This window comes from Gadus morhua, chromosome 12 (assembly GCF_902167405.1).
Source record: "Gadus morhua chromosome 12, gadMor3.0, whole genome shotgun sequence".
Lineage (NCBI taxonomy): Eukaryota > Metazoa > Chordata > Actinopteri > Gadiformes > Gadidae > Gadus > Gadus morhua.
In genome coordinates, this window is record NC_044059.1 from 5039661 (window position 1) to 5054660 (window position 15000).

The window sequence follows — 15000 nt, forward strand, 5'->3', positions numbered from 1 at the left end:
GTTCCAGTGTTCTGCTCGTCTCTGGCCCCCTGCCCTGCCTATTATCTCATTGATTTCCTACCCTCCTCTTTTCAATTCTCTCCATTTCCACACCGCCGTCCCTTCCATTAGAAGAGCAATTTAACAGAGTGCTGTGACATGGGAGGGGGCAGGGGGAAGGAGGAGGAAGGGGTGGGGGTTGGTCCGAGAAGATGGGAATGTGTGAAACAGAGAGAGAGAGTAGAAGAGAGGAGATACGGCGAGAGTGTGGATGGAGGCTAATATTCGACCACATGCTGTTGGTTAAAACATTTTTAATTATAGAGTGTTTGGTAGCTGGAATCCATCTAGGGATGGGGTCCGGTCGGTCTCACTACCTTATCAATGGACCAAGGTTTAGAAGAGACTGTTGGCCACAGCTGTATCTTTCGTGTGTTTTGTGTGTATATTCTTCAATAAAGGTTTCTCGTTGTGTTAGGAGCGGCTGTTTAATCACAATCCATTGGGTGTAAGCTATGAAGTTGATATAAATAAACTGGATGTGACTTATCTTGCAAGTGTATTTCATTTGGGGTTTCTTTCCTTCTCCTCTTTTCTATCAATCATTCTTCTCCTCTTGTTAATCTCAAACTTCCTCTTCACCTCCTCTGCCTCCTTTCCTCTTACTATTCCTGTCCTCTTCCTCATCATCCTCTTCCTCCTCTTCCACCACTTCCACTTTGTCACTCTCTCTCCCTCTCCTCTACTCCACCTATCCCTCTTCCACTTCTCCTCCTTCTCTTTTTCCCTCTTCTCTTCCTCTTTCTTAATCTCTTCCTCATTCTCTTCTTTTTCTCGACCTCTTTGTCCTCTTCATCTCATCGTCCTCTTCCTCCTCTCTTCCCCAGGAGTCTTCTTCAGAGTCGCCTGCGCTCCCCACAGGATCGACACCAGACTCCCCAGCACTGGAGGGGGCGGGACATGCGCTGGATCGGCGGGTCCCTGTACAGGGTGTCGGCCAATAAGCTGTCCCGCACCGTGGCAGCCAGCATGTCAATCAACCGAACAGGTAGACTGACTGCTGACGGGAAGAATAGCCGTCTGCATTTCACTAGTTTATGTTGAGTTGTACTTTTAGAAGGTTTTAAAACTAGATGCTTCACTTAAAATTCTGGGGATAAAATGGAAACGGGGGCAGGGCAGTCCTATGTGCGATGGGTGTTTGACTGGCAGCTGAAAAGTTCTACATACAAAGCACAATGTACGTCTTCCAGTAGGCATCCTTCAGCAGCATTTCCTACCCCAAATGTCTGGTCCAGCGTGGCTTCCCTGTGATCTGACTGGGTGGGGGAGGGTTCAGGGGTCATACAGTAAAGTGGTTGTAGTGTGACAGCAGTAGTTGGGTGGAGGGGACAGTGGTTTGTAGGTGCCATGGACCTAGTTATCTACTGGTGTGGGAGACCCGGCTTGACCACAGTAATCTACTGGTGTGGGAGACCCGGCTTGACCACAGTAATCTACTGGTGTGGGAGACCCGGCTTGACCACAGTAATCTTCTAGTGGGGGATACCTGGCTGGATTTGCCATCTAAAATAATAAAGTTGTCATCCGTCAGAAAAGCGAGAGGGTTGGGGCCTGCACAACCCCACAGGGTCTCTCGCTCTCGCTCGCTCTCTCTCGCACTTGCTCGCTCTCTCTCGCTCTCTCTCTTCCCCTCTTTCTCTCTCACTCACTCAATCACTCTCTCACCCACTCACTGCACCTCTACCTACGCGGGTGTAATGGAGAAAGCAGCCAGCCCATGTGCTCCAGCCAGGCTGTGTCCTGCACCCCCTCTCCGCTCCCCAGGACGGTGACAGGAGCTGGGGTCTCGCATGTTCAACACCCAGCCTGCAGCTCCTGGTCCCCTGCCAGGGGTGACCGCGACGCTCACAGCCAGAAACCCCTTCCTAAATTAGAAGCTTAGATAGGATCATATGTTATCTTGAGCTGTCTGTCCATCTCTACGTCTGTGCGTCTGTCCGTCTGTCTGTCTATAGATCTGTTTGTCTATTTATATATCTGTCCATCCATGGGCTCCCACCTCTTCCCACCTAGTGTCTAGCCTCCAGGGTGTTTATGATGTTGTCAGAGTGGCTCTTCATGGCACGTTTGACTTTGGCACTGGTGTGTCAAACCACCGCTGCATAAATAAACCCAGAGATCAAGTTGATGCAGGATGTGCCTCCACACACACACACACACACACACACACACACACACACACACACACACACCACCGAAGTCGATGTAGTATTAAATTGACTAAATTAAGAATACTGGTCTATGGTCACTAGTTTCTCACCCTCTACATTTGCAAAAAACAATTTCCTTCCTGTCTCTTGGGTTGATCCGCCCGTAAAACATCCACGTCCAAATATAGAGCATCTATGAAACCTGTTTCGAGGTTTAGCTCCTTAACAGCCCTTCTCATAGGCTTAGGCTATTAAGGTTTGAATTCCTTTATTGATATTTATTGGTGCCTTTTCTCCACCACCAGGAAAGTGGTCGAGTCCTGTCCAGGTCTGCTCCCCTACGCCCCCTGGAGGTCGTCCCTCAAGCACCCGCCATGTGGCCAGGTAGCCTTGAACTACAACTATACTCTGTTGACAGCACCTGTAGCCAAGAACTACAACTGTACCCGTTTAAGCACACCGGTAGCCATGAACTACACCTATACTCTGTTGATGTCACCTATAGCTAGGAACTACAACTGTACTCTGTTGACATCACCTGTAGCCATGAACTACAACATTTTATCTGTTAATCCCCTGGTAGGCATATACAACGACTATACTTTGTTAACATCACATGTAGACGGGTTGATGTAAACCATAACTATACTTTTTAACATCCCCTTTAGCCAGGTAACTTTAAACTATAACTATATTCTCCGTTAACATAACCTGTAGCCAGGTACAGTAGCTTTAAACTTGAACTATATTCTCTGATAGCTTAAACTGTAGACGGGTAGCTACAAAACTTTAGCTATGTTTTCTGATAGCTTCACCTGTAGACAGGTATCAACAAACGACAACTTTACTCTCCGTTAGCTTCACCTGTAGACGGGTAGCTATGAACTACAACTACACTCTCTGTTGGCATCAGCTGTAGCCCGGTGCCATAAACTCTTATATACTCTCTGTTAACCAATTTTTTCAGCCGAGCGGTGCAGCGCAGTCTGGCCATCATCAGGAACGCCCACAGCAAGAAGCAGCAGCCGCGCAACTACTGTATGTACTACAACCGCTTCGGGAAGTGTAACCGCGGCGACAGCTGCCCGTACATCCACGACCCAGACAAGGTGGCTGTCTGCACCAGGTAATGAACAAAATGCATGAGGTACTGTCAACAGGTCCCTCCTCTGGAGGTGATCAAAACAATTACCAAGCAACATACACACACACAGTTTGGCATTCAGCATTCAGAAATGTCATTTATTTGATCAATAAAGTATTTTCTTATTTCTCTTATTAGCATGAAAAGTGTAAAGAAGTTCCCACCAATGAACCCAAAAAGTTCTAAATAACAAGTTTTGTTATTCATTTGAATTCACGTTTTTGCGTATTCATTGTTAACATATTGAACATTGAGTTTCTGGTGATGACAAGATCCTAACGAGGTGCCTTCCTAATGGTTCTGCAAGGTTTCTGCGGGGAACCTGTAAACAGGCAGCAGGCACCTGTCCCTTCTCACATAGGGTGGACAAAGAAAAGGTACACACACACATGCACGCATGGAAACACACACACAAGCAGACGCACACGCACACACATGGTGACACAGACAAACACACACATGAACGCAGGGTGACGCACATACTTGTAACTTCTCACATAGGGTTGTGAAATAAAAGGTACGAACGCACGCACAGTGGCAATAGCATATCTGTAGATCTAGCAGCTCATCTGGTTCCTGGGGGGTACCAGGTTGGATCCCAACTTTTTCCTTGGGTCCAAACTACTAACTGCTCCCATCAACTGACAGTTGACCTTTCTCTGTTGGTGCCGAGGTCTGCTTCGCAGTTCCATTATCACTGGAGTTCTTAATGAGGTCCGACGCCCATACTAATCCTCACCACAACCCAGACATGTAGATCTTTATCTGTTGCTGGAACACATTGTGTCATGACTATCGTGCGTGCCGTCAGGGGGCCAGCTCGGATTCATGTCCCTGGCTAGAGGGCCACAGAGGCACGACCTGATTAGTGAGGTATGAGAGAGAGACATAGAGACATGGAGCAAGAGGGAGAGATAGATAGGGGGATGGGGGCATGGAGAGAGACATTATTTAATTTAAATATTGTAATTTATGAATGTAAGATATTAGATAGTTCCGGGTCCCAATAACATGAAGAAAATAATGAACAAACAACCATAACATAGCAACATGATATCAGTTGTTATGATTATTATGTATTATTAATATTATTCTATATGCTTAGGGAATAGAGAGAGGGGTGTCTTGGTCACTCTTGTATCATTGCAGGACACCAAAACACATTAACCGTCAGGTGTGGACAGATGGAAATTTGTCTCATATTCGATATTCATTTCACGTGAGTGCTGAATATGGAACTAGTAGTTGAGGTGACACCTTGGTCACCTCCAATGTACTCTGCCTAACATTGCTGTCAGAGTTGTTGTCGTATGTCTGTTGCATGAAAAGACATGCAATTATATCTAATTATAGATCATATAGGACGTGACCAAATTACTTTTCCTGGAACCAACACCATTGTTCCAGGAAGTATTTTTGATATATATTTGATATTGAACGGGACCAAGAGTTTCAAACACTTATCTTGCATCCAAGTTTTAGGTCTGGATGCCTTACATTCTAACGACGAGTGCGAGTGCGAGTGCGAGTGCGAGTGCGAGAGAGAGAGAGAGAGAGAGAGAGAGAGAGAGAGAGAGAGAGAGAGAGAGAGAGAGAGAGAGAGAGAGAGAGAGAGAGAGAGAGAGAGAGAGAGAGAGAGAGAGAGAGAGAGAGAGAGAGAGAGAGAGAGAGAGAGAGAATATCTCGAGTTGTTGTAGCTATGCTTTGCTCTCAGTCTCTCTCAACGTCTATCTCTAGATTTGTATGTTGGTTGTTTTAATATCAGGAAATGTCATTCCTGTTTTGAAAGGGCATACAATATATGTGGTTTATTTGGCCTCAACCCATAGAAAAGGATGACCTCACAAACCACCGCGGTATGGTTGGGGCCCAGAGCACATACTGGCTCTTAACCACCATCCACACCGATCCTCCCTTTAACATTCTGGGCCCTGACGCATGTGTATATCTAGTGTCCCGTTTCGTGACGTGCACCTCAGCCACGGTCGCGCTGCTAAGGACACTGTGCCAGGTTAAGGAGTTATAAGGACCGGTGTGGACGTCATCCGGGAGAGTGACCTCGTCCAAACACGTTGTTCCCCTGTGTACTCGAGTTCTCGAGGTCTTCTACGGCCAGCAATCTCAGGTGTGGGGTGGAGCGAGAGCGGTGTCACGTGAAGCACTGTTCTGGTCACGTGGTGCTTTCACCCAGATCCTTAAAAGAAAGAAAAAGCCTTACCTGAACCCTGAAGCCAGCCTCACCTAACCTTAACCTTGGCCACTTCTACCTGAACGCCTCTGACCTAAGACATACATCTAAACAGCTCGGAGCTTAAACGCAAACATAATCATTTGAAAGATTGTACCTAACCTTAACCATCTTTGAAATAACAACCAGGCTGAAACATTTCCCTAACCATCTCTGAAAACACCTTGGCTTTACATGCTGTCTTACATTTCAAACTTTACGGCTGAAGTCAACGCACCACGGTGTGTGTCTTCACATTGGCCCATGGTTCCTGCATCTCAGCCATGAGATGATTAAGCGTGTGTGATGTGAGGACACTTGAGAGGGAAAGCTGTCTTTTCTATAAGATAAATAACCCTCAACAGGTGTCTGAGCTCCTATTCCGAAGTGCCTGTATCCGTGCATGCACAAACTCACACACTCACACTCTCTCACACACAAACACACACACACACACACACTCACTTACTCACAATGGCCTGCACCTGTGTCAGATGTCATGCTGTGTTCACTGAGAGTCCAGCTGTCTGTGTGCCACGCCACCAGCCCTCCTGCCCTGGACTAACCCTAACCCTAACCCTAACCCCAACCCATATTAACCTACCATTAACGTAACCCTAATCTCCCGGGCTTCAACCCTAACATAACTCTACCGTAAAACCAGCCCTAGTCCCAACCTAACCCTAACCTACCCCAGCCATGCCCCAACATGACTCTTAACCTAAATACACCTGATCTAACTCTATCCCTAAAACAACATGAACTGTTCCCAGACCAAAATTAACTAACTCACTATCCCCCTCTACCCTATCCCCAAACTAAAGCACTTTACTCTGGCCAATTAATAAATGTATACAACATGCAAAAGCAGCAATAACAACCCTATCAACAGTCTTTACAAGTCTGAATATAAATAAACCTTTTTCAACCTTTTTAAACCCCTCTCCCCCCCCAAATCAACCACAACACACCGCACACACTGTACTCTCTCTCTCTCCTGGGGTTCGTCTATCTATACCAACTCAATCCTTGGCCTGTCGCCCTACAAATAACTAACAGGAAACCAGAGAAGACTGAGCCCCTAATCACCACACCGACCCCCCCCCTCCCCCCTGTGAGGGGGAAAGGGGAGAGCTCAGTAGCCACCTTCTGGACATGGAGAGAACATTTTGTCCATGAACACATCACCGTGGCCTCCCCAGCTGAAGGAGCCCGGGTCAATATTTAGAAGGCGGTTCACTGCAGGCCAAAGGATCCTCTCCTGTCCTGACCATGACTATCCCCACAAGCCACCCAGGCCCTGCCCCGGGGAAGTTCTCCCCTCGCTACCCGACCAGAGTCCTTGCACTCTTTCGCTTGCACCTCTGAAACCCTAATTAATAAATTAATCTTTTGCCATTTCTATTCATTTTCCTTCTTATTTTTCCTTCTTTCTTCAACTCTCCCTCTTTCCCTCTCACAGCCTCAACCTCTCCCCCTCTCACATCCTCTCTCTCTCGCTTTATTTTCTCTTTCGCTGTCTCTCTCCTGTCGCTCTGTCCCGCTGACACTGTGCCTCTCGAGATTCAATGGGCTTTGTGATCATGGAAAACTACATTTACATGGGCCTAGCGCAAATGTGAAACAAGCTCTAAAACCATTTTCCCCCTCCAGATGCCGGTGTGTTCCTACTTCCTGCGCGGGATCTGTAACAACAGTAGCTGTCCCTACAGTCATGTGTATGTGTCGCGCACAGCCGCCGTGTGTCAAGACTTCATCAAGGGCTACTGCCCACAGGGGGAAAAGGTACCACGCACACACACTCGCACAGGCATTACCACGCACATGCATGCACACATGCATACAAACATGCACGCTGACCCTCACACATGCACACACTTACTATGCACTATGCTATACGCACACAGACATTGGTTTACACACACACACAGGCACACACACTATTCTATGTACACACGCACGCACGCACGCACACACACACACACACACACACACACACACACACACACACACACACACACACACACACACACACACACACACACACACACACACACACACACACACACACACACACACACACACACACACACTAGACTTCTGTCACGCACCGGCACACAAAGTACCCTGCACACGCACGCACACACACACTGGCCTACTGTGCTCACATACACAGTCACAGGCACACTCTCTAGTCTATACGATGCACACGCTAGCATGCGGACACACACACACACACACAGCCGTATACATCCCCCCCCCCCCACACAGTCTTCCCGCGGGGTGAACGGCGGTGGTTTTATGGCCCCGCTAACATTCACTGTATCATTGTATTAACACGCATTAAGGAGAGCTCCTGAGATCCAAGGCCATTAGGAGGAATAGGGCCGGTCTGAACAGCAGCTCTGCTCTAAGATACTGCCGCTGTTAACTCTGCTCAGGCTCCCCATACATAGGCTCGCACACACACACACACACACCCAAGCGCACACACACACACGCTTAGTGGGGAACACCCTAATTAAAATGCTATAGTAAAAATAATAACAGTGTGTAGTGTAGTGAAGCTAGTCTTGTAAAGGGAGGGTTTTGTCCCAGACTTAATCGTTGAGGCAAAGTGTCTTTAAGCAAGGCGTCTATATATTATGTTCATAAAGAAATGGTGGATGTTGGTGTATATATATTTTAAAATTAGTTTGTGCGAATGGGTGGCTGGATGTTGAGTATGAATGGATGCATGAGTGTCTGCATGGAAGTGTGTGTAAGTGGGAGTGCATGTGTGAATGCAGCTGTCAAAGCTGGTGTATATGTGAAAATTAGTGAATTAAACTAGCCTTCAACTTTGAGTGAGGCAGACCTGGTGGCTGGAAACAGGCATGGGATGTGTGTGTTGTGTATATTTTATATTTATGTTGTGGTATTAAAGCTTCTTTTTATCCTGAGGAATGTTACATGATCCATAAAGAGATTAGGATCAGGTAAACAAGTTGCTTGGTAATCTACACACACACACACACACACACACACACACACACACACACACACACACACACACACACACACACACACACACACACACACACACACACACACACACACACACACACACACACACACACAGGCAGGCAGGGACAGCTGTGGGTTAGAGGTGTGTTTAGTGGCATTACTCTAGTGGATGAGTGACACATTCAGGGCCGGACGGTAACGGAGACGGCCCTGCCCCTCACCCACTAGAACCCCCCTGCCAACTAGGCATTGTCCCCATAGAGAAGTCGAAAAAGTACTCGGAAAAAACAGCAGCGAGAGTGGGCTCTATCTGAGAACGGCTCCAAATAAGCAACAGACTCAGCAAAGTGCGAACTGTGTTCTCTGTGTTGTTGTCCATTGTTGTTAAAGCTCTGACTGGCGGCAGACTTTATTATGGTCCATGCAGCGGACGCTTGGTGATCACGCGTTACGACGTGATGACGTATGTACAAGAGCCTACCGTGGCCAGGCCACAGTTGCGACGGCCAGCGGCCACGGCCAGACGGCCTAGTGTGAGTGCAGGCCAGAGAACAATGGGGCCATTTGAGCACGGTTAGGTGTGAAAACGGCCAACGGCCACGGCCACGGCCAGATGGCCTAGTGTGAGTGCACCCTTATGCGGTTTCACCAAAAATCGGCTCCATGTGTATTTGGCCATATGTATATTTTTTCTTTTATCCTTCCCTTTCCATCTCTCCCCACCCGCTCTCCCTGTCTCATTTATCCCTCCCTATCCCAATTTCCCTCTTTCCCTCCCTCCCTTCCTCACTTCCTTCACTCTCCCTTATCCTCCCTCCCTCCCTTTCTTTCACTCCCCCCTCCCTACCTCCCTCTTTCCCTCCCTCCCTTCCGCACTTCCCTCACTCTCCCTTATCCTCCCTCCCTGTCCTTCCCTCCCCCGTCCCTACCTCCCTCTCTCCCTTTCTATCCCCCACCTCTCTCCCTCGCCCTCTCTCCCCTTTTCCTCCCTCCCTCTCTCACTCCACTCCTCCCTCATCCCGCTCCCTCCCCCCCTCTATCTGTCACCTCTGTGTCGGTGTGTTGGAGTGAGTGTGAAACACATGCTTCTTCCTACTGTCAGAGCTCATTTAAATAGAGCACCGCCACCCAGGGCACGGAAAACAAAAGGAATATTAATATTTATTCTATTAGCCAAAGTGCTTAGGTCTGTGATTTTCTGCTGTTTGTGTGTTGGTGTGATGGTGTGTGTGTGTGTGTGTGTGTGTGTGTGTGTGTGTGTGTGTGTGTGTGTGTGTGTGTGTGTGTGTGTGTGTGTGTGTGTGTGTGTGTGTTTGTAAACCAGGCCCACAGTGCTGGGGTCTGGCAGCTGTGTGTGTGTGTGTGTGTGTGTGTGTGTGTGTGTGTGTGTGTGTGTGTGTGTGTGTGTGTGTGTGTGTGTGTGTGTGTGTGTGTGTGTGTGTGTGTGTGTGTGTGTGTGTGTGTGTGTGGCGGCGGCAGTGTGATGGATAGCAGGCAGTAATTATAGATGGGAAAGTGCTGAGGATGGCACTTTGAGCCGGGCTGCCAGACACTCCAGCAGCTTACGGGTTAAAACCCCTTCTCCTCTCCATCCTCCTCCTCCTCCGCCTCCTCCTCCTCTTCCTGATCCTCCTCCTCTTCTTCAAGTCTGGTTTTGTCTGCTAACTGCTCTCACTCACTCAGAATTTCTCTTTTATTCGTCTTGTCTTTACATCTCTCATAGCCCCCTTTGTCTGCCTTTAAAAGTCTTAACCCCACGCAATATGGATTCAATAGGTTCATGTACATATTTGTTCATAATTCATTGTTGAAACTTTACTTTTAAACTGAAAACCTGGTAGTATTGTGTTAAAGGAAAGTTGAGTTTCTATGCTCATATCAAATTAATAAGTTCATCTTTGACCTTTACTTTGGAAGTCTCACATTACGGTGATTGCCTTCAAAAAACAACATTATATAAGTATGATAATGCTTTGTCTAACTCTCTGAAGGGGCATTATCTGCAAACACAGGACAGTATTTGTTGTAAACCAATTGCAAATGATGGTTCTGAAGAGAAAAGCGTAATATACATTCTGAAAAATACACATTAGAAAATGTATGCCTAATTTATGAACCGAACATCTACAAAGACATACCTAGATTTTTAATTCATTATGTTTAACAACTACAGGTTTAAACTGGTGGATTAAAATAAGTATGAATATGCATAATTAAAATTATACTTGATCCATTTACTGGATCAAACACTGCACGAGGAATCCACTTTACTAGAGTAGAAGGCCTTATCTTATTTGTTACTTGTTGAGTGGGCAATAAAAGTACTCAACATATTTTACAGTTTCTTTCTGCGTAATGTAAAATGCCTTCTATAAAAACTTCACATTTTTAGGCTTGATGCCGAAAATGTAAATTGCTGTAGACGTCCCTCTTTTCTGAATCTTCATCTCCATTCACTTATCTCTCTCTCGCCTTTCCTTTCTCTTACTCTCTTTCCCGATGGGTCTTTTCTCTCTCGTTCTCTCTCTCGCTCTCTCTCGCTCTCTCTCTCCCTGTCTCCTGTGCTAAATATGCTGACTCTCCCCGGTGTTGGCCCTAGCAGAGAGCTCTCTCTAATAGGCCCAAGAGACCTGGCAGGGTTCCTTAAATCAGGTGGAAAATTGTTAACTTGCCGTGGTATAAAGACGATCTGTCCACTTCTACATATCCATCCCCTTCTCTCTCTCACGCTCTATGATTCTCTCTCTCTCTCTCTCTCTCTCTCTCTCTCTCTCTCTCTCTCTCTCTCTCTCTCTTTCTTTCTCTCTCTCTCTCTCTCTCTCTCTCTCTCTCTCTCTCTCTCTCTCTCTCTCTCTCTCTCTCTCTCTCTCTCTCTCTCTCTCTCTCTCTCTCTCTCTCTCTCTCTCTGCCCCCTCTTTCACTCTGTATGTGTGAATGGTTGATAGATGGATGAATGTATAAAAGGATGAATTATTGGATGGAAATATGAATGGTTGATAAATGAAAGGACTGATGGATGGATGACAATAATGGAACGGATGGACGTGAATACGAACAGATGTTAAAATGATGTACAAACGTGGTCCGGATAGGACATACACTTCAAGTGCCAGTGTTTATTTTGGAGTATGTCGTTGGAGGAAAGCTCTCCAGTGGCTTGTATTGCACGCGTGTGGGAGAGGGACAGTGATGGCATGCAGATATAGATCATGTAAGTTAAGGTATACCTCGAGGTCCCTCGAGGCTGAAACATCTAGCAACATGAGCTGAGGACCCCAAAACACACTGCTCACACACACACACTGCTCACACACACTTACACATAGTGTGTATAATTAGCTGGTCTGACAGGTGGAACAGATCCGATCTCCTACAGAATGAAGCCACTAATTTACACTGGAACACGCACACACACACACACGCACACGCACACACAGACACAGACAAACACACAGACTGTAATACGTACACACTGTAATATACACACTAGAATACATGCACACACACTGTATAACAGACACTATCTCTCTTCTCCTACGCGCTTGCGCACACTCACTGTAATATCTACACACTGTAATATACGCACAGAGGCGCACAAACACATACACACACACACACACCCTGAGAGACTAATGAGTACAGACTGTAATACACACACACACACACGCACACACACAGACCTTAATTCGTACACACGGTAATATACAAACACGCACAGACTAATACATACACACTGTAATATTCAAACTAGAATACATGCAAATACTGTATCACAGACACTCACTCTATTTCTTACACACACGTGCGCAAACTCACTGTAACATGTACACACTGTAATACCCCCCACACACACACAAACGCACACACACACAAACACGTGTACGTGTTCATAAACATACACACACACATACACACTGTAATATAAGGCGCTCATATTCTCACTCTCACTCACCAGCACACTGTTTTACGTACTGTATTACATTGTAATTACAGTAAACTAAACAAAGTAATGAATAAAGTCTTCTCCCATTGACATATTCATTTGTATGCGTTCTGTGTGTGCAGTGTAAGAAGAAGCACACGCTGGTGTGTCCGGACTTCTCCCGCAGCGGCTCCTGTCCGCAGGGCACCCGCTGCAAGCTGCAGCACCGCCAGAGAGGCAAGAGACGCCCTGCCCCTTCTGGAGCCGCCCCCGCCGGCCCCGCCACCACCACGGCCATCGCCGGCTCCTCCGCCACTCAGCCGGCAAGGAGGGCCCGCTGCAAGGAGCCAACGAAGAGGTCAGGACAAAAACACCACAACGCACACCCTCACAGACACAGAGCAACCCCGAGAGACCCTGAGACATCGGCCCCACACTGAATGATGCTCAGAGGTGTCGGACATTGGGGATCGAACCCAGGACCGTTTCAGATGGGAATGGATCACCCGAAGCCACCACTTGACCCTCTTACTTGGCCTGTCACTGTGACGTATTACATCACAGTCATAGTAAACCGGAGTGTGTCCCTGCTCACTCATGCGAGCGCCGTTCCTCCAGATCACTCCGTAACGCCAAAGTAACTTGCATTGGAGTCAATTAGCAGATGCTTTTGATTCATAAAGACTGAGTGAGTTCATATACATGTCATTAAGGAGCAGGTAAGGCCAGTCTTACTCTGTCTTATGTTTTCTTGTGTCGTTGTGTCACTAGGCTCCGCCTCTCTGTGACCACAACCCCGACGACCCCCGGCGACCTGAAGTTGCCCTCGTTCATCTCTCTCTCCAGCTCGCCCGAGGAGACGGAGCTCCCGGACACGGCGGATGGACCCTCCCCTCTCCAGGGTGAGTTGGTGTTCTACCAGCCCCCCACTCTCTCCCTAAACTAATATACTATTAACTATAGAGTCACTCAGCAGACTCTCTTATGCAAAGTGACTGATGGTGGATAGAAATACATGTCAACAAACAGCAGGTAGGGGTTAGACAGTACAGAGACAGGGCATTAAGAAGCAGGTTTGGGTTAGACAGTACAGAGACAGGGCATTCAGGAGAAGGTAGGGGTTAGACAGTACAGAGACAGGGCATTCAGGAGAAGGTAGGGGTTAGACAGTACAGAGACGGGTCATTCAGGGGCAGCTGGGGGTGAGACGGTACATAGACAGCTAATTTATGAGCAGGTAGGGGTTAGGGGACATCTTGCTCAAGGACACGTCACCTACAGGTAGACTGCAGACAGAAACACTCTAACATTGAGACTATCCAATAAAGCAAGTGCTTTTTATCTGAAGTTTTGCTTCCTTTGCTTCTATTTATGGGAACAAGACCCTTTTGTCTACAGATACAGAATGTTGTCATTGGGGTTCAAACCCAGACCCTTTCAGCTGGGAATCAAACCTAACGCTGAGACCAATTGACATGTATACTGTCCATACCTGGACAGTATCCAGCGTATTTCCTCCACCTACCTGTTCACGGGGTGTTGAGGGCTCAGAGTCCGGAGGCCTCGTCTAATGTGGGCCTGTCCAGCAGTGCAATATTTATTTTTGAAATAAACAGAAACATTACTGATTGGTTTTCGCTAATCACAATTATCGGAATCCAAATATTGTTGGGTTATTTATGAGGACATTACCTGCTTAATCTATTAATAATAAAGAGCGGAATCCTAAAGTTGCTGTTGCACCAAAAGCAAAGCGTTGTTTTGGCGGGCAAGGTTGAGGCAAAGACGGGCATGGGCGGTGGCGTGAACAACGAGGCGCCAACAACACAATATGTTAAATAGAGTTCAAATATTTGAACTTCAGCGCCTAATTTGCGTGGAGCTTTATCATGAAAGCTTGTTAGCGTGGCGATTCTCTCGGCGTCACTCACGTCCTGGAGCCCTGATTGGATCACAAAAGCGTCAGTTATCCAGGTGCAGCTCATGGAGAAGGCGGATGGTGTGTGCCACCGGATGGTGTTATGAGGCTCTCCGACATCTCTGACGTCTCCGGGACTTCCACAACAAGAACAGAGTGGCCATGGTGGTTATATCAGCAAAGGCTGGCAGAAAGAAACGTTGGGGATTATGCGCGGTAGGCGTTCACGCGAGTAAACGCTTCCGTGAAGAACGCATTTTTCATTGCACGAAAAATGTATTCGCTTTTGGTGCGAGCACAGCGTAATGTTTGGTATTTATGAGAAATAGAAGCGTTGTTAATTGTTAGCGTTTGTTGTTAGTTGGAAATGGAAGCATTACCAATGGTTGGTCGGACCATAATAATAGTGTAATCCCAATGTTGGGCGTCTGGGTGAGATGTGCGTCTGGGTGAGAGGGGTGGGCACAGCTGAGGGTCCCGTCGACAGACTTGACAGACGGACCAGAGGCATCCCCTCCCGACCCCCTGACACCTGCTCCAGTCTGCTGGCACACACCCTGCACACACGCACCCAAGCACACACACACACAC

The 15000-nt window shown here is 47.3% G+C and overlaps 1 protein-coding gene across 1 annotated transcript in view; it reads left to right on the forward strand.

Annotated features, from left to right (window-relative positions):
* The window catches only part of zc3h3 (zinc finger CCCH-type containing 3), a 53012-nt gene that overhangs the window by 36330 nt on the left and 1682 nt on the right, over window positions 1-15000 (forward strand). The window contains exons 5-11 of the mRNA XM_030372002.1: window positions 867-1027; window positions 2498-2576; window positions 3160-3318; window positions 3644-3713; window positions 7217-7348; window positions 12635-12849; window positions 13263-13393. Of these exons, the coding sequence (XP_030227862.1) occupies window positions 867-1027; window positions 2498-2576; window positions 3160-3318; window positions 3644-3713; window positions 7217-7348; window positions 12635-12849; window positions 13263-13393 (947 nt within the window). The remainder of the gene's footprint in view (window positions 1-866; window positions 1028-2497; window positions 2577-3159; window positions 3319-3643; window positions 3714-7216; window positions 7349-12634; window positions 12850-13262; window positions 13394-15000) is intronic.